At 39.7% G+C, this 21,110-nt stretch overlaps 1 protein-coding gene across 6 annotated transcripts in view; it reads right to left on the reverse strand.

Annotated features, from left to right (window-relative positions):
* The window catches only part of CNOT4 (CCR4-NOT transcription complex subunit 4), a 54,009-nt gene that overhangs the window by 23,272 nt on the left and 9,627 nt on the right, over positions 1 to 21,110 (reverse strand). For 4 of the 6 annotated variants that reach the window (XM_079993985.1, XM_079993987.1, XM_079993982.1 and 1 more), the window contains exons 2-8: positions 13,603 to 13,861; positions 11,746 to 11,943; positions 9,176 to 9,262; positions 7,765 to 7,866; positions 7,384 to 7,509; positions 5,798 to 5,922; positions 2,739 to 2,894 (exon numbers count right to left, since the gene is read on the reverse strand). In XM_079993985.1, the coding sequence (XP_079850111.1) occupies positions 2,739 to 2,894; positions 5,798 to 5,922; positions 7,384 to 7,509; positions 7,765 to 7,866; positions 9,176 to 9,262; positions 11,746 to 11,943; positions 13,603 to 13,776 (968 nt within the window). In that variant the 5' untranslated portion in view covers positions 13,777 to 13,861. The remainder of the gene's footprint in view (positions 1 to 2,738; positions 2,895 to 5,797; positions 5,923 to 7,383; positions 7,510 to 7,764; positions 7,867 to 9,175; positions 9,263 to 11,745; positions 11,944 to 13,602; positions 13,862 to 21,110) is intronic. The other 2 variants (XM_079993983.1, XM_079993986.1) reach the window with 1 other exon arrangement.

Below are 21,110 nucleotides of genomic sequence, written 5' to 3' on the forward strand. Positions count from 1 at the left end.
TCCAAACTGGTTGTGACTGATCAGGAAGGAGATCTTGGGGTCAAACTGGATAGCTCAATTAAGATGTCAACCAAGTGAGCATCTATTAAAATAGTCATACATAAAACAATAAATATATTTTCTTTTTCTGCACTAGTTAAACATAAAAAATTCAAACACCCTAAAACATAAGATTGATAAGCAAAGACATTCGAATTAATTACAATATTTGACAAAACAAGACCAATTTCCTCTCCTTTTTTCTCAAACTTGTTAGTTTTGCCCCAAGTGCATATTCCCACACTTGCTCTATCCAATCTCCTGCAAATGGTATACTTTGAAGCCTCCAGTACTTTGTGTAAAGTGCTCTGGCTGCAGACACCGTAATTTCTTATGCAACTGAATGACAACATAATCCTAACAGTTTAAAAGGTAACAAAGAAAAAAGAGGGAGCGTCAAGCAGGCAAGTAAATCATTTGCTGATTTTATCTCAGCCATTGAGTGTAAATGAGAAGAATCACTTCCTGCTTTTAAGATTGATACTTGTGAGGTGTGACCCTGAATTTAGTGATCTATTCAAAGCTATACTAGTCATTCCCAAACTCTTCCTACAATAAAGTCTAATTCTAAGCACATAGACATATGTCTGTTTTCACGTGTCTGTGGATGATATTGGACTGGATAACCAAGACTATATACAGTCTCATCTGAATCAATTACAGAAGCAGGAAGTCAACACAAGAAAGTATTCTAAAAAGAATTTATGTTTGTTAAGTCATACAAACTCAAAAATCAAACAACCACTATACTCCAGCTATAGCCTACATTTTAGAGGTTTTGGCAGAACACTACTCTTTCAATATCTGTTGAATTATCTTAAGTCCACAGGCAAAGAGGGAAACATATAAATGTATATATTACATTGTTTCAGCCTACTTAACACTATATATATTTTTAAGCAAAGCATGGAGTAAAACTAGGTGAAACGGATTGTTTTTTCTTTGTGTAAAACTATTTAACACTCATAATGAACTGAAACTTTTACATTAATTATTCAAACACAAAACTTAATTATTTCTTAATTATGTTCTCATTATTAGAAATATTGCAGTCTTTCAGTCCTGCAGCCAGAAACACAGCTGTTTCATAGAAGTTTCCAGATGTTCAAAACCCCTTTACTAATAAATAGGCTTGAGTTCCTGTTAAGTCTGTGATAGCATGCCTCTGAAAATCTTGATATCTGGATTAGACCTATGATCCACTTAGAGGAAGCACTGAATATGGTTTGAAAAGTCCCAAATCAGCAGATTTTAGGCATAAGACTAGCCACAGGCGAAGGCTGGAACCAAAAGATTCTTAAGGTAAGAGTAAAAAGCTCTTCCACTCACAGAGGAAAGGTTGCCAATTTTTTATTTCAACTGTAGTCCTTTTGTACCATGTTAAATCTTGCTCTGAAATGTTTTCTAACCTTCAGGAGTTGTTGTGGGATGGTGGTGGAAGAAGATGAGATAGTGGGGAAAGATGAGAAAGTCCTATTCATTGTGTGGACTTTTGGATCCTGGTCAGCTGAACCAGTACTACAGATGTGTAGAACATTTTCAGATCATTTTTTCAGGCTCATAACTAAAAAAGAGCCTAAGAGCTGCTTAGCTTCATATAAAGCATTACTACAACGTTTCAATAGTGCTATGGTAATCCACAATGGAATATCTAAAGCAGATCACTTTCTTCTCAGCAGGACAGCTTCAAAATTAGGTAATGGGATGTTTTTCTAAATAGAAAAGCTCTTCTATTGACATTCTACTTCCAAAAGTGCTGATGTCTGCAATGATTTCTAGTGATGAAGTCTGAAATATTAGGTCAATGTTAGAACAAAAATACAAGGTATTCAGTGAGTTTACCCTATTTCCTAATAAGCTTGTTAGGCCCAGCTCATACATTACTGGTGCAACATGGAAGTAACCTCCTGTGTTCTGGTGCCTCATTAACACTAGAACACTAGAACAAGAAACAATGGAGTCAGGCAACTTATATGGCCACTTTCCCGCACCTCAACCCATTACAGGTGGGAAACTAGAGCCTAAGAAAGCAGTTTCCACACTGCAACAGTACACATCAGTATTCCCAATTCAAAAGCATAATATGCTGTGCTATGCAACTTGCATTTTTAATCCAACTTGTTAAAAGCCCCACAATGATGCTTATGATGCAAGGGACATATTGCAGTATTAAACACAAATTCAAGTAGTCTTAGTAGTCTAAAGGGAGGGGAAAGCTGATGGATCTCAATCCAGTGCCATACTTGCTTAACAAAATGCCTGGGTGAAGAGTGTAATGTACTTTGATCTGCCAACTGAGATCAGAGTATTCAAGACAATTAATTAAATGACTCTTACCTAAAAGATGAGAGTTCCTACTATGCAACTTTTTCTCTTAAAAGAACATTAAAAATTGTTTGCTGAAGTGAGGTACGTGGTTTGCTAGAACACAGACGCAGAAGGAAACTTGTTTCGAAATGCCTTGCCTCTTCCACAACCCTTACCTTTAAAAATCATATTCTGGCCTAGACACAGACTTCTCCTGAACAAACTGCCCATTGCAAAATAATGTGCAGTCCCCCCACCTAGGCATCACCTAGTGGTTCAGGCCAACCATTTTAACTTGAATCCAGCTCTCTTGACAGAGGCTAGAGAATCATCCCTCCACATCAGTGAGAGAGAAAGAAAGCTAACTAAAGTATAAAAGGCAGCACAATTACCCGAAATCTGAATCTGGACCATCTGGAGTCATGTGTTCTGAGTCTGTGCCATTTTCTAAAATAGGAGGCGTTTTCCTGTGTTCCATAGTTAAGCCGTTGACTGATTTACTTGAACTCTGTAATGATGGCCAGGCATCTTTGTTATTACTGTTGGGTCTGGAAAGAGGTGAAAGTAAAAGAGAGTTCAAGTTATGTAGAAAATCTTAATAGTGAAACATTGGGAAAATTATTCCTCATGCCATATACTGTGTAGAGGAATATGGAGGTCTTCAACAGAAAAGTTAATGTCTGCTATTAAGACTGTAGAAAGAAACTGTTTTCTTGCACCAGGCAGGCTGTTTACACTTATAGTTGTTGTTTTTTAATTAGGTGAATCCCACCAAGACATGAGGTCCTTAAACTGTTCTTTCATCCCAACATTCTCCAGTTTTATGAGTAATGTTACCCCTACCCTTCATATGCTATATCCAAGCTTTGTCCTTGAGGATTTCCCCCATGTGACCGGCATTATACACTTCTGAAATATCACTGTACCGGTGCTGGTAAGTTCTAAGTTACCCAATTTGTCTCGTTTCAAATATTGATTCCCAAAGTTTCAAAACTCAGGCTAATATAAGCATAGAACACTAAATAAGGTTCTTTTGGTGTGTAAAATTATTTGAGAGGATGAATAAAGGTAAACTGAAGCAGGGAATCACATCTTTAAACAGACATTCCCTGCTGGGTTTTGTATGTATATGCAAATAAATATTAATATTTATCATCAACATAATTATAAATGTTTCTTTCTCCTAATTAGTCCTTCAGTTTCACCCTATTTTTAAAATCACCATCCCAGGAAGGAATGAAGGATATTTAGAACTGTAACTTATAATGATTATGTTTAGAGACCTGTGCTCTTTTCAAAATGTGTATCTTGTCTTGCCATTCATTCCTTGAAATGCAATAAATTTATGAGTTCTCAAAATGAATGTGGAACAGACACACCCTCCTTTTTAAAACCAAGCGTCACTGATCTAACTAACAAAAATTGATTGCATTTTCAATTTTTATATTGATTCCTCATCTTTCCATGCATTTCAGAATTGGTTCCATAAAGCAGACACTACAAGAAGGTAAATATGGCACTGTCAGTTCCATTTATCAAGTTGAAAATTAATCTGCCATGTAATTCTTATCTGCTTGCCTACCGTGTTCTAAAGTCTACACCCACATAAAAGTTGCTTGTCTACATCTCTTCCAGATCTGAATGCTGGTAACTGATGAGTGAACTCACAAACTGGCTATTTCTGTCAGCATTTCAAGTTACTGCCCACAAGAACTGTATGAAATCAGAAAGCAGTGGGAATCACAGCCTTTTCTCTGGACCAATGGAAGTTAAGTTTGAGCAGAAAAAATAATAATAAAGAAATCATGAAAGAAAATCTTCATGAAGTATACAGCAGATGCATTTTCTGTTTTGAATGCAGAACCAACTTATTTGCCACTTAGATGACACTTGTTTCAGGAACAAAGCTGAACTCTATGCTTAAGAACTTAGATTCACAGCAAAGAGTGGTAAAAAACATCAAAACAGATGACAAGAGGATAGCAAGAACCTAACATTTATTTAGTTTCTTCAGCTTACTGGGATCTTATAAAATAAATCGCTAGAGATGTAAGACTGCTGAGACAGCACAGACAATTCAGAATGAACCAGTAGGAAGTAAGCTTATTTCTACTTTGTTTTATGGTCCAGATAGAATGGTCATGCATACCCAATCTACCTTGGGCTTTTTTGTAAGAATGGTAATTAAGTTCTTGAAAAATTCCTACTGCAGAGACTGGACAGAGCCAAATTTGTAGCCATTACTAAAGACATTGTCTTCTTGCTGTTTCTTCTTGCCTTATGATGTGACTCCATCAGGTCTCAGAACACACTGTGAGAAAACATGACTTGACTCTTGCATGTTTGGTTTATTTCTTTTGATGCTCTTGAAGAAACAGTATTTCTCTCGCAAAGCTCATACTAATACAACAGCCAAGAGAGTAAGAAGGTATCATTATCCATATGAGAGGCTGGCACATGACAAAACTGATCTGATGTTCTGCCCAGAGTCAAAGTATCAACTTTCCTTAATACAAGATTTGTCTTTTCCTTTAAGAGGCAATGCTGATCCGCTAAGATTTGACACTGGAAAAATTGTTTAGGATCCTGAGCAAGGTTGCTCTTGAAATCTTATTGGAAAAGGATCCCCATTAAGAAGGATCTAAAGAGTGCAAATTCTTGTTCACCAATCATTTGCCATGGTCACAAAGTTCAGGTGTTCAGTCACAAATAGATTTTCCCATTCATTTAGGTTTCCCTTATTAATAGTTCAAGAGGCTAAACCAGAGGTAATAGTAGTCTGACTACCATTCAAACTCAAGAAGTATCTTGCAAGCACAAACCTTATGTCATATTCTAAATATTAATGGTGTTTCTGTTATTAAGTAATGTAAGCTTTTCCAGAAATGGACAACCACTTAAAATTGTTACTTGGAATAGATAGGTGCTAAGTCAGAAAACCCTCAGCAACCTTTCATTAAACAGACATATAAATCTATGTTACTCTGTCAAAGTCTGCACCCTACATATTAGCAGCCAACGTATTGAAACAAAAATCTCAACTAAGTTGCAATGAGTCAGAACATTTTACACTAACTTTGTCTTTCAGATGAGTCCTTTGTGGCATTCTCACCTTCTAAAGGCAAGGTGGACTCACACATTCATAGTAATGTTGTGTTGTACTTAAAATGAGTAAATCTTGTATTTTGTATTTCCAGTTTAATGACATGCCCTGCTATTTCACACCAAACCATACTATTTTACAGTTGTAAATGATGCACTAATGCGAACATCTGCTGAAACAGTTGTTTGAAAATGCTGCATACATCTGTATAATGATGCAAAGGAAGTAAGATGTCAAGTGTGCTGGCTTAAGCAGTAAGGCCGTGAAGCAGAGTGCTTAGAAAGAGGGGTAAAGGGGGAGGTTTGATGAAAACTAAAGAGCACACACAGAGAACCTTTACCATCATACCTCTGTAGTGAAGTCACTTTGTTCTTGTTCTTGTCAACTGCATTTGAAGACAGCTGGAGGAAGTTGGGGTTTAACTTGTATAATTCCTGGAGTAACTTCTGTTCATATTCTTGATGCTTACCAGCCTGGGGTAGAAAAAAAAGTTATAAAATAATGCAACTGTCAACCTGGCAATTTGCAGTGAAATCTTTACATCAAAATTTCATTTCTCATGTTCAAATAAGAGAAGCTTGGTTATTTTAAGCTAGCCTAGTCCATGTCCCACCAAATCACAAGACTATGACAACCATTTTGGGCTCTTTTGTAAGAATGTAAATTCACTGCTGCCTAAGGGAGTTTACTGTAAGCTGGTTAAGACCTTTCTAATTTCACTGAAAGGTAACCTCAGAACAATTCATAGTAATGATCACATTTCATAGGTGTACCCCACAATGCCCATTTCAGTTTCTTAGGTAACCTGCTCAGAAGGTGCAGAGTGATAAGTTAAAGGAAGGAGAGGTAACGTGCGGGGCCACATTTCCCATCATCCCTGACCACTGCCCATACTTATTGGGGTTGATCTGAGTTCGGAGTTCTGGCCCTTGTTCTGCAGAATAGCATTCCTGTTGAGGTACAACAAGCACCCACTATCTGCACTTTTGATAACTATTGCAGACATTTTTGTGCATTTATCCAGATGGATAAATGAATCTCTGTCATGAGTTTCTAATTTGTACTGCTTTCCGTTTTCTTTTAAATGTAGGTTTTTTTGAGTTTTTAATTTGCTGTTTTTATTGTGCATCGCCTTTAGATGATAATGTAGGAGATTTGCTAATATATTATATTTATATAATACATAACTGCTACCTTTTATTCTCAGCTCAGTTTATAGAACTTCAAATCTGCAGCAAGAATGCTTCCAAGTCTTTATATTTCCTCTCAATCCATCCCTGGGCATTATCTCCATTTCAAAAAGAAGGAGCAGAGAAGACAGTCAAGCCAGTTTGGACATAAATATCCTGGCTGAACAACTGTCAGGCTGCCATGGTCAACCAGGGACCATCTTGGCTGTGAGACCTGGAAGGCCTGCTTCCTGCACTGTAGGCCTTTTCCACTTGGCCTGGGAAGTTGGGGCCCTGGCTGACTCCAGTTACAAAAGCTGAAGCTGCTGAACAGACCCTTAGGTTGGAGAATAGTGTGTGTGTGTGTTGGTATTGTTGCTCTTGCTGATATTAATTTTTGTATCTTTATTTTTAGATTTTATTATGATTTAAGGTGGAAATTGTTTTATTTGATTGTGCACTTCCTGGTATGTTTTATTTACTGTTTATGACTACTTTTGTTATATTTGTAACTATGTAATTGTTTTCACATTGGAAGCCCCCTGGAGCATTGTTTGAACTATGGAAAGGTGGCATACAGATAAAATGATGCATGTATGCATGCTTCCCACTCTCCTCATGTGTTGCCTTAAATACTTCGATCGTGCATTCTCTAAACCGCATTCTGAAGTCGAAACTGTAGTTTCATTTCTGATTTACTGGCTCAGATCAGAAATATGAGGCATTTAGAGTAATATTTCATGGTATAGGTTGCAACACACATACCTGCATCTCTTCTTTTGTAAAACTGGCTGCTTCATCCCCTAATTCATGTAGATACATACAGTCTGGTTTAGGACACTGCATATTCTTCAAAAAGTAACTGCAATATTTCGTGGTACCTAAAGACGCCTGGGGGGGAAACGAGACATTAACTATAAAGGACAACGAACTATATACTTTAGAAGTAAGCCTGTTTTAGAATCCATATTCTGGTATCATGGTGCTCAGTTACATGTACTGATAGACATTTGCCATTACGTCCGTGTCTCTCTCTCTCTCTCCCTCTCTCTCTCTCTCTCTCTCTCTCTCTCTCACACACACACACACACACACACACATACAACCTTATTCTTATATAGTTACAAACACATACATTCATATTACCTTAAGTGTTCTTCCATCTACTACCACATTATTGACACACTGTATGGCTCTGAGTGCATCTTCTGACCGGATATAAGTTACATATGCACTTGCACTTGGACCCTAGATAATTAAAAAAAAGTGTATGCGCATAGGTCAGTTTATTAGTCATCCTATAATGCAGCACTGAACTTCACAAAATTCTGAAGTACTTAATACATAAGAAGCCCTCGGCAAAGGATTCATTTGCAAAAGTGCAGCAGTAATTATTACTGCAATATTTGAATAATCAGTTTAAACAGGTTACAGAAGTGCCTGTGACTAATCGGACAGCAAATTTAAAACACATTTTGTCATAGAAGTACTTCTAAATACTCCACCTGGCAAGCACCATTTTAAGAGGCACTCCTATCCATAAAACAAACACAAAGGAATACTTCTAAGGCAATGTCTGCTACAACAGGAATGCAAAACCTAAATTAAAAACAAACAAACTATGTTCCTTGCTTCAGAGTGAGGAAACTATGTTCGTTTCTTCAGAACATATGAGTAAAATCAGTAGAATGAAGCAACTATATACCATACAAGGTTGGGCTTACTGAAGTTAGGTTTGAATTGATGGTTTCCCAACTCTGTACACTGATATTCATAGCAACAAGGCTACAACAGCTTTACTCCAAAATCCTTACCATGCATTTGGATTCCCTTCTTTCTTTACAATTATGTTAACTTTTTGCCTGCTCTTTGCTCCTCTACCCATTTTGAAGCCAACTTCTAAAAACTTAAGCATTCCAAGTAACATATTCCTTTCCTACTTACAAACTTGAATGAAAAAGTAACATATACTTTGAAATAGGAATTAATTTTTTCATTAGTATGACAATAGCATATCAACCAGATTAGGGTATAATTAAAAATCTTCACCAAGGTATAATGCACACCCAGAAGTCAATACAATCTTTCTATTTAGTGAAAAACTATAACATATTTTAAGTATATCAGCTTCTGCACCAGCAAAACAGCTATAGTAAATCATGGGGTGCTCCAAGTTAGAATGCAACTACATTCCTGAACAGGGGTGTACAAAGCGGCAATAATAAGGAAGGTACATTCCAGACAGAACAAATGAAAAGATCTGGACACATGTTTGCAGGGGAATATATTCATAGGCTACACTTAACTGAAATTACATTCTAATTGTAGAAATTCAGGGGCAGTTTACACCTTACTGCTGGGTAGTCTACGTTGTAGAATTAATCTGACTCTGGTTATTAGTACATGCAAACAAAAACAGAGCTGCCAAAATGTTCTTGTATGGAATGTTTTTGACCCAAGGATGTCAAAAATGAGTTGTCCATATGCAACTGAAACTGTTGGAACTCCAGCTAAACACCCACCTTTTGCCTAGGTCAAGGGGAAATCAGTATCTTACCTGTGAGCCTGCATATGATGTGCTGTTGTTGATTACAACTTTGTGTATTTTACCAAATTTCCCAAAATATTCTGGCCTTTTCAAAACCTGTTTGGAAGATTAAGTTCACCGATATAAAAGCAATATTAAGAAGCAGCTCAGACAAAACTCAGACTACTAATGGATGCCTAACTATTTTTGCTCCCTTTGAAAAATCTTTTAACCAAAGAAAGCAATGGAAAATTGCTTAGCAGTTACAAATGAACTATACAAAACATTGGTCTCGGGCTGTCAACTGGAGCGGCGCAGGAGTCTCCACCCAGGCACGCAACTGGTACTGAGCACATACCATATTTCCTACAATTAGTGGCAGATAACTTCAATTCTCTCTCCTGAAGTCTAACAACACTGTATTATAATGAGTTCTTCTAACAGCCTGCAGTCCATAAATCACATAAAATTCCAAGTGAAGATTGAAAGGCATGCCAAGTGGGTACCAATTTAACAGGCCCACTGCCAGCAGGGACCCCAGACTATGAGCTTTCATTTAAAAAATCTAGCCCTCCTAGAAATAAACTTATAAAGCAAGATATTCAGGTACCCTACTAAGCAATGTGCTAGGCTGTCTGCTCCTGTGTTTAAGTGTTTTTTAGCCAATGAATAAAGACAGAACTGTGATTGAAGAGTGCGCTTTGTGAGCCTCAAGAGAAAGAAATTCATGGGATCCTAAAGAGCTTCTGTTTTCCCCTCCCCTTTGGTGCACTTTTCCTGATTCCATCTCATTTTGTAGCACTTGGAACCTCTGCAGTATACGCTTTTTTCTTACCAACCAGAAGGCATCTTTCCTATGGTGGGTTTGTCTGAGATCAGGTAGTCCCTAGAAGTTATTTTCTGAAATACTACTACACAGTAAGCATAGGTAAAGGTAAAGGTACCCCTGCCCGTACGGGCCAGTCTTGCCAGACTCTGGGGTTGTGCGCCCATCTCACTTAAGAGGCCAGGGGCCAGCGCTGTCCGGAGACACTTCCGGGTCACGTGGCCAGCGTGACATCGCTGCTCTGGCGAGCCAGAGCCGCACACGGAAACGCCGTTTACCTTCCCGCTGGTAAGCGGTCCCTATTTATCTACTTGCACCCGGAGGTGCTTTCGAACTGCTAGGTTGGCAGGCGCTGGGACCGAGCAGCGGGAGCGCACCCCGCCGCAGGGATTCGAACCGCCGACCTTTCGATCGGCAAGCCCTAGGCGCTGAGGCTTTAACCCACAGCGCCACCTACGTCCCTTCACACAGTAAGCATAGGTGAATGTTAAAGAAAAGCATGGTGAATTCAAAATTTGGAGGAATTGGGCGTGTCTCCTGCATGGTGCAAGCATTAATTAACAATTCATTGCATAGCTATCAGCAAAAGGGCACAAAAATTTGAATATGCAAATGTCCTCTTTTGTGAGTAGATCAGAGGTCCCAATACAGTGGGTCCCAATACAGGCCCAGAAAATCCTGATAGCACTCCTGCAGATTGAGCACCAACATAGTAATACAGTGGTGCCCCGCAAGACGAACGCCTCGCAAGACGAAAGGGTTTTCCGTTTTGGAGGCGCTTCGCAAAACGAATTTCCCTATGGGCTTGCTTCGCAAGACGAAAATGTATTGCGAGTTCCTGCGGGGTTTTTTCCCTCTCTCCCCCCCCCCTTTTTCTAAGCCCTAAGCTGCTTATCAGCTGATCCGCTGATAAGCCGCTTATCAGCGGATCCGCTGATAAGCCGCTTATCAGCTGATCCGCTAAAAGCCGCTAAACCGCTAATAGCACTAATCCGCTAAGATGTCAATGGGCTTGCTTCGCAAGACGAAAAAACCGCTATACAAAGAGCCTCACAGAATGGATTAATTTCGTCTTGCGAGGCACCACTGTATGTCTCACTGACCAGTTTAAGATAGTCTGGTCATAGTGTCACCAACCAAAATTTCTGAAAGCTTTTAAGAGCAGCCCCATGTAAAGTCATACTACCAAAGTTGATGCTTTAGCAGGCTTCAGAATGAATTTACCATGGCCAGAATTGTCTTCTGCAAGTAAGTGCAGCTTAGTATATCAGCAAAAGTGGTCCCAGCCCAGCAACCAGAAGCTGTTCCAGATCAAAGAACACATCAAAGCTGAAAGCCTCCATTTTTAGAGCAAATGCAACCCCATCCAAGGCAGGATATACAACAAACTCCAGATTCATTGGTTCTCACAATCAACAATATTTTTATCTTATTAGGATTGTTATTGCATATTCAATGACACGCTGCTCCCTCAAGTTCAGTGTCCACTGTCTCCCTAGGGTCTGATGAAAAAGAGTGTGTGTGCCGAGTATCATCAGCGTATGGATGTCTTTTCAACCAGGATTCCCAGACTAATGACCATGGGATATAACAGAATTCAACTGGCACCATTTTATGGGTCCGCAGCCCTAGGTTGGTGGTATTGAACACCACTGAAAAGCCCAGAAGAATCAACTAATTTGAGTAGGAATTTATTTGGCAACTATAATAACTGCAGCAGAAGTTCAGGATACACTTATTCTATAGGAAGTTCAGATTTCTGGCAGCTGCTTACCTCTGGATCTGCTAGGCGTTGGGATAACCCTACTACGAATACAAGATTCTTCTGTACAACCCGTACACTGGCCAGATGTTTACGATTCTCTGATATCTTCTGTTTTCTTTCATTTTGCTTCTGTTTCTTTTCATTTTTTATCCTTTGCAGCTCTTCTTGGGAGAGTGGTTTATACACTGCTGGATCTTCTGGATATGGCTAATAAAAAGAAAAGTGGGTAAGCCTTGATTAATAATTTCCACATCATTGTTTCCTGCAAACCTCAAGCCCGCTGCAATAGATGCTATATGAATGATATAGAAACAAGCAATGGCTTCAAATAAATCTGAGCCCACCAAGGAATAGGTGTGCAATTTCTGCCAGTGAGGCTTCTTAAACTTTGATATCATTCTTTGCAAAGATGGCTGACATTTCCTCCCTTGAGTTGTGCAGCAGCAGATAAAGGTAATGGTAGATAGGCAGCCATTACCTGCCTTCTCATTGTGAGAAGCTTGGTGCATTTCTATAGAATACAGAAAACAGAGTATAGTGATTAGACGTAAACTTGTTTCAAAGCAGGCATCTGAAAACATAATGGTTGATATTATACGAGTATGAGTGCCATGATAAAACACTAACAGTAACTTGTCACAAAAACACAATAAATGACAATACCATGCTGATTAATACCTTTTTAAAAAAATTAAAAAATCAAAAACTTAAAGGAATGCAAGGCAACATTCAGTTTTTTACACATGCCTCTCTTTAACCACCACTGGCACATGAAATGTGACCCACTTTAGCAGGTCAATGAGTTCAAACAGCTGGGTCATCAGAAGCATTCAAAACAAATATCCTAGTGAAGTACTTAATGAGCATCTACAGATTTCAAACACCTCACCACATTGCAGAAAAGGTGCAAATTTAGAAAAAAGATAGAGATGATGCAATAACCAAAACACATCTGTTCATTTAAAGAAGTTAAACTGAAAACAGTTTTAGGGTGGCACCTGGCTAAGTCTTACTTAGACCCACTGAAATAAATGAACTTTAGTTTATTTCAATGGATGTACACTAAGCATCACTTAACTGGATACCACAAGTATACTAGCACAAGTAGTGTGGGAATTGCTTTTTCATGAGCAAACATTTAAAGTGCCCCAGCTATGTTGCCAGATGCCCATCTCATGTGCTCCATCGAAGGATAAAAGTCCCTGATCCCTTGACCATATCAAGAAAACCATAGGTGGGAAGCCTCAGGCCCAGAGGCCAAGTGCTGCCTTCCAGGCTTCTCTAATCTGGTCATCATCAGGACTCAGACACCCTTCACTGGCCCGACTCCATATTCTCCTCCAGCTCTTTTGCTTGGCTAGAATGTGTCCTTGAACAGTGGCAATGTATCTTACTTATCTGGGTATCTTACACAGAAACCTGCTTCACTTTTTGCCTGTTGCTCTGATAACAGTTCCTATGACGAGAGGAAAGTCTTTCCATCTGTCTGACCACCCTATTCCCACTTGCCCTGCCAACCAAGACACTTGTTGCAGATTTCAGAGGAGATGACTGGAAACAGCTGTGGCTGGAAGAAGTGGAGGGTACTGTATTGCCCAATGATATATGTACCACTAAACTGATGTTTACAGTGGTACTTGACTTCTGACAATTCATGAGTTCAGGAGAATACTTTGCGGAAAGTATAGAACTCAAAAGTCGAACGAAGATCAATATTTCACTTAAAGGGACTCCATATTCCTCCCTGGTTTGACAGTGAACCCCAAGATAAAGTCTTAGGGGACAAGATACATCATGTTTAAAGCAACATTTCATATTGGTGAACCTTATTACATAACCAAATTTATTCTAATGAACTTAATATACCTTTCTGCAAGCAGGGCAAAGCCCATTCTCATCAGTGCGAATACGATGCCAACAGAAGCGACAGATCTGGTAACCACAGGTGCAAGGGAAGAAGTTTATGTCATCAATTTCAAGAGGCTCCATACAAAGGGGGCATTCCACAGGGTCTTCCTTCGCATCTGGGCTGCGAGACATCTCTGTTTTCGCACAGCAGCAAAAAAGTATATAATAACTTAAGGGAGGAATAGCACAGAAAACTAAAATGAAGATACTTGAAGATCTGGAAAAGAAAAAAGATGAATGAATTACTATTTAAGTCTACATTGGAGCATAACCAATTAATTCTCTCTGAATCAAAAAGCAGTTTATAAGCTTCTTTTTCCCTCCATTGCTTTTGCTTAAAATATTTCCCAGCCTCCAACTTAGTTTTCAAGGGGTATTAACCCACAAAGTTTTCCACTCTCAATGAACTGTGAAAAAGAGTGGCATCTAACCCTTTAGTTTCTCCTACATTATCATCTAAAGGCGATGCACAATAAAAACATCTCAAATTATTTTACAACCCTTTGTTGTATAACAGCACAATGAAGTCCTCCAAGTAAACAGCCAAAGTGAAAATTTCTTCAAATCTTTGTTCTTACATGATTCACAGAAAGCATTCTTATACGCTTTGGGGTTTGTAGCCCTCCCCCCAATCCTCAATATGTGGTGAAGACATTTACCACACTTAAAAATGAACCAATAGCCAAGCAGTATTCAATTGAGGGGGATGAAATTCCACAGCCGAGGGCTGGCATCAAGAAAAACCTCAACATGTCCTTGGATTTATAACACATGAGTATATTCTATATCTTAGAAATCACAATGGTATGTGGAGGTTGTATGCAAGCTCTCCAGTATAATTACTGTGATAGAAACTGGCCTGCAGCAGTCTATTCAGTGATCAACTAAATCAATAGCAGTCAAATCTGCAGCCTTTGGTTTAATATAATATAGATGGAAAGGAAAGGAAAAACACGAGAAAAATGGTGTGACAGAAAGGAAGAAAAGGGGTAGCCTGTCTCTTGCCCCACCCACTACCAGCATGCACCCCGTGTACCAACATTATCTTGGAGGCAATCTGGCCTTCAGAAAGAAGGTTCCCTGCATTTGATTCTTTGACAAACATTGCTCAGGCAGAGTTAGAGAAGTTTTACATTTTATTCACTGAAGTGCCAGGGGTCCCTCAAACACATAAAGTCAGCTCAGAACCACCATAAATGCCAGCCCATGTAAATAGTGTTCATCTAAGTGTGCACCATTTGCAGTACTGAAGCAAACAATTCTTGAATTGATTCAGAAAAGCACAGATATTATCAGTATGGTTATCCCAAATGACCTCAATGTTTTTTCCTCTAACACTTGCTCAATCTCCAGTGGATTCCATCAATTTGACAAGATGAAAAACTAAATCAAAAAGCTTTTTACAAACATCAGCAAGCTGCCACTACTGGTTGCAGAAAAAAATGGAATACAAGGAATAGCGACTTCTACAACAATAGGTAGCACTAGGCCACGAATACAAACACAAGCATCTGGGAACTACAAAATAATAGCACCATTATCTTGGTGCCCAGAAGCAGATAATATTTAGAATTTAACATGAACTGGTGTGCTAAAAGTAACCTTAGGTACTATGTTGAGAAACGATAGCTGGGATTCTGTATACATGTAAAAGACCAATTTGTCCAAGTGTTTAACAAAGTTCATGATTTGTTTGGAACAAATTGAGAGAAATAGTTTTGCTTATCATACTGCACTTCAAGATTTGTAACTAACAACACAAATGATATCTGAACATGCTGTCTTCTAATTTGCCCTGCTTGTCCCTCAGTGGGCAAATACAACCAGATTCTAATCTAGAGAATGGGGTGTAGGTGTCAGCAAACACACTTAGAAATTCTTACTGAATTTCAGTGGAGTTACACTGACAGCAGAAGACAGAGGTTTTCAACCTTTTCGAGTCCATGGCTCCCTTGACCAACTAAATTCTTTCTGCAGCACCACTGTGGGGCTCAGGAGCCCAGTTATGTCACCCCTTGCCTGCAGAGCTGGCAGCCTCTCATCCTTTTTCAAATACCCTCCCTTGTGGGGTGTTCCCTCAGCCTTCCCTCCCCTCTCCTTGGGAGTCCTCCGAGCAGCCGCTGTCAGCGCCCCTGGTCTCTGAGCTGTCCCCCACCCCAAAGAGAGGTGCCTCCCCACACTGCCCCACAGGGGCCTGGGAAAAGGATGCTCCCAGCCTTAGTGCCCCAATGGAAACTGGCCAAAGGTGAATGTGAAGCCAGCACCTTACCTTGAGAGTAAGACTCGCCTTCAGTGGTGGGAACTCAGCTCCCAGGCAGGCCTTGCACACAGCAAGCACAAGAAAGGCCAGTGCACCACCTGCCTGCTTGCCTGCCTATCTGGCCTCCCACTTGTCCGTCCATTCCAACAGCAAGGGCTGGTGGGCTGGCTGGCTGGGCCCCTTGCCCACTTGCTTACTCAGAGGCCAGCTCAGCTCCTGGCAACCAACACTCCCTGGCTAGTCCCAGAGGCACCATTCACCTGCGGAACTTGTAGCCAGGGCTGCTGCAATGAAAAGCTGTGCAAGCCTTTGGGAGGCAGAGATGTGAGAGAGCATCAGAGGAGGGAGGGAAAGAAAGGGGGGCAGAGACCAGTGTTGCCCGCGGCATCCCGACCATCATTCAAGGCACCCCAGGGTGCCACGGAACACTGGTTGAAAAGCACTGACATAAGAGCTAGGAGTGCCCTGCATAAAATATATCTGTCTGAAAGTGCTTTAGAATGAATTAACCAATTGCTGAGCTTCTCGCCACCACATGTAAGTATATGAACTAGATCCAAAACAGAAAATTTGGAAATACTTTATTGTACTTTTCTTTTTGAATTTGTATCTTCTTCCCAGAGAATCTCCAAGCAGCTAAATGGGAGCTATCTCATGCACAACCACCTTGCACGGTAAGTGGATGAAACAATATTAGTCTGGGTCATCCAGTGAGCATTACAGATCAACACGAATGTGAACTCAGGTCCCCTTGGTCTATGCCCCAAACTCTTGTTATCACCTAGAAATTCTGCAGATGTTTAGGGCTCCAATCTGCAGAAGTCAACCACAGCTTATACCTATTCATTACTACAGCTTGCATCCTTTTAACATCCATGGACATAGAATGCAGGCCCATATATTAGACCTGGTGAGCCTATAAGTCTCTTCTAAATGAAACTGGACACTTTAGCAAGACTTTCCTCAGTTTACTCCCCAGATACTATTTTTGGCACCCTGTTAAGTAACTGCTTTTTATACAGCAAACATCTTCTATTACAAACTACATTAACTCAGCAGTCACAGCATGAACACATTTGCATGAAGTGTAACTACGCAAAATATATGTGCCTTCATTAAATACACAGCTCCCCAGAATTTAAGGTGGGAACTCTCTCAACTCTACTTAGAGATGCAGGGGCTGGACCTAGGACCTTTTGCACGCAAAGCAGATTCTCTACAGCTGAGCTATGGCCCTTATCCACAGAAGATCGACTCCAATCTAAAAAACTTACCACCCAGACGTACAGTTCTATTTTGTAACTCTGAAGCATCATATTGTTGTATCTATACCACAGAGAATGGACATGGGGTCCACACACTGTCTATGAGTACTTCTGTGCTGCCCAGGAGTCTAGAAAATATCAAGTACTGTAGTTTTACTGATACATGAACCACACAAGGCTAGAAACCATTTAAAATATTGCATCCTGAGTGACTAGGGATTTATTTCTTGAAACTAGCAAGTCCACAGCCCCAGCTGATGAGTGCTGCTTGCAAGTGTACTTCTCTATAAATATGTTCATCACCCTGTTGCAAGTTCTACATTTATGTGCAGCCAGAGACAAATATGTAATCATATGACAGTCTATGTGGATTTCATACTTCCTATGCAGAGGTGTTTTTTGTGTAGTCTCTCCTGCTTCCCCCCGCCCCCATCCCAAAGTTTTGGTTTTTGTAGTTGGAAAAATAAGCTTGAGAACATGAGGGAAGAGTGCCCTAGAAGGTTCAGATATCAAATAAAGAAAACTGCACGCTTCCCAAGTTAATCCAATGAAGTTAAGACTTTGTCAAGAGTTAATACTGAGAAGGAAATTAAGCACTCCAACATGAAGAAAGGATCAGTTCAAAAAAAGAAGCTTGTCAGGCTTCACTGTTTCCAACCACTTTTTCTAAAATTGTAGCATCATTAACAAAAGAGTACATAAATGTACATAGAATTATGATCACACAGTGTTACTGTAGGTCAGAGCTTTCCAAACTGTGTCGCGACACATTAGTGTGTTGGCTGCAGTGTGTAGGTGTGTCACACAAACACTCCCCACGTTCCTTCCGGGGCTGGAAAGTGGTTAGTTTAACCTCCGGGTTGCTAGTAAAACTGAATTACTGTGTCGCAAAATGATGCATGCCTAAAAGTGTGTCACCAACATGAAAAGTCTGGAAAGCTCTGCTGTAGCTGTATAAAATCATATGCTATAGTCAGACTTGAACATTGGTTTCAGGAATGGACAGTTCACAAATAAGATAAAACTAAGTTGAACAAGAGAAACAGGAGAGCTAGAAGTTAACATGGGTTAGATACAGAAAAAGACGCAGGTGAAAGCCTCTATACGGAATGCACTACTATATACACACCCCACACATAGGTTGTCATGTAACCATCACACAGGTGTACATTTTGCTGCATGCTTGCATCCAACATATTCATAGGAGAGAACTATCATGGGCACTACTCAACAGTTAAGGAAAGGGTTGCAGCTGAGTGGTGCAGCAAATGCTTTTGGTACAAAAAGTCCCAGTTCAATCCTTGGTAAGTCGAAGGAGGGCTGAGAAATATTTCTGTCTGAAACTCTCAGGAGCTGCTATCATTCAGTGTTGACAATACTGAACTAGATGAACCACTGGTCTAACTCTACATAAGGAAAGCCTTCAGTTTGCCTCTGTTACTAGATCCAAGAAGTAAATACCTAGTCACTCAGGATGAAGCAATTTAACAGTTTCAAAGGTGTCTGGCCAAAAATCAGTGAAAGCCCAGAGCTTGAAAGCAATGAGGCAAAACCTGCTGAAAATAAAAATATGCTAGTTTTACTGACTAATAACTTTTTATTTAGAAAAGTTACTGAATTTTATTCTTCAAATAGGTAAACTTTGGCAGGTTTGACTAAGAATTTACATAGGAAGCACTGGGCTGAAAAAGTCAGCTCAGCTCCACACTTATGCAGAAAAAGCCAAATCCTATCACATGCGACTGAGCACAGCAACTAACATAATGCTATTAGCGTAAGGTCATTATATCAGTCTGTTAATTGGCCACATTTAGAATTCTGTGTATAGATATAATCAATGCACCTCAAAAGAATATTATGAAAGTTAAGGAGGTACAGAAAAAGACAACTAAGATTCTTAGAAGGCTGAGAATTTATTGGGCCACTTTAACAATGTCAAAAGGCTTTGAGGTTATGGTTTTTCAATTTAGAGGGAAAGGATAGATTAATGTGGAATCACAGTTAAGAAGCACAAAACACAATTTCTAAAATGTAGTCTCTTATAGCTATTACAGCCACTGTGCCTTCACACAGAGTTTCTTATTTCTAACAGAGAAAGTCCTGTACTGTATGGCAGAAAAGTTCATCTATGCTTGCTAATTACATATATGCTACTCCAATAAGATTTATCGTCTTACCTATTTTTCCAAGTTAACTAGAGAGATTGTCAACAGCTAAGAACCTAAATTGCTGTTCACTTTTATACTGGTAACTATTTTTGAGATAAGCCACTATCTACGCAGCAGTCCTTAGTTCAAGAGTTAGTTATGGCAATATAGCCAGATTTCAAATATCTAGAGCAGGCTTCCTCAACCTCGGCCCTCCAGTTGTTTTGAGACTACAATTCCCATCATCCCTGACCACTGGTCCTGCTAGCTAGGGATCATGGGAGTTGTAGGCCAAAAACATCTGGAGGGCCGAGGTTGAGGAAGCCTAATCTAGAGTAGCAGTCAGAATACTTACAAGCTACATTTACTACCATGTACTCAATGTTCTAACTTTGGTCTTAATTCAAACATGGTGTAGTACTTAAAAGTGACATTCAGGTGTTGTAATCTCATTCATAAATTTCATCAAAACCCTTCAAAAGGTAATCACAATCAGTGTTACAATCATACATTTTATTTAAGATTTTTGATGGTTGCACTAAAATAATTTTTATTGTTCTCACAAATGTAATGTTACTACACACACACTGTTATGGGCATAACTAAAACTGAAATAATTACAGGAAAAGGACATATATTAACAACGTAATGATATGGTCCTTGGGAAGGCATCTAAGGAGCCACAGAGTGTTTTGGATCTCCCCCCTCTGAGGGTGGAGAGAGACCTCATACGCCATACAACATCTAAACCTCTGTGGCCCCTGCCTTACTGACACTGGAGTTCTGACTTCTGTAGAAGAAAGAAGGGATGTGTCAAATCTGGAGTTATGAAGAATCCAAAGCCTTCTCCTTGCCCTGACCTGCTCCCAAAAGAGGGGAAATATACACTAGGAGGAAAACTGCTTTAAAGAAAAAGTAGGGGGGACTTTGGGCACGGGAAAAGGTAAAAACACTCTCCCTCTCTTTCACTGCATGCTTTAAGATTCTGATCAGGCAACATGTTCACCTTTAGTTATCCCTCTGCCCCACTTTGGACTGCTCTGCCCAGAAGTTAAAATCAGATGTGCAAGTGAGCTTACATCAGTTCTGCAGATTCTCAGAAAGGTAGACAAAGTCCTACTTATGTGCTCACATTCTTAAGAAAAATGCCATTTCAGGCCAATACTGCATAGAGAAATATGCTGGGGAGAATTAAAGGCTTGTCCACACATCTGCTTGCCCTGCCACATTTCTCTGAAGAAAAAGAAAAATGCTCTTTACTGCTGAATCGGAGCAAACGCCAACTGGGTTTTCAGTAGATTAACATTTGCTCCGATTCAGTGGTAAAAGAGCCGGTTTTGCCAGGTAAAGATGTGGAACAAATGTAAAACCACTCAGACCCATGCCTAGAAAGCACAGGACAAGCAGAAAACCTTTTGGACCACTGCTTTCAAGGAATGGGACAAGCGGACATGTGAACGAGCCCCCAGATTGAACTGGCCAAGTCAATTGTCTTTTGGAACTTATGAATCATGAAATATATGCTTTAGTAAAAGTTTATTTTTGGGAGGGAGAATTATTACTATTTTTATTGTTCTTATTATTATTAAAATTAGTATAGCACCCTATACCTGCAGGTCTCAGGGCAGTTCACAACATAAATCACAATATCAAAATACATAATAAAAATAAGAGAAACCTAATAACCCCCCTCCCCAAATTAATATGCAAATTTAATACCCTTTAAAATGAAGAGAAGCAAAGCAGTTCAAAGTTCAGAAGCCTTATCCTTTGCCATAAACCAGTGAGAGAGAT

The sequence above is a fragment of the Podarcis cretensis genome (assembly GCF_951804945.1).
Source record: "Podarcis cretensis genome assembly, chromosome: 10".
NCBI lineage: Eukaryota > Metazoa > Chordata > Lepidosauria > Squamata > Lacertidae > Podarcis > Podarcis cretensis.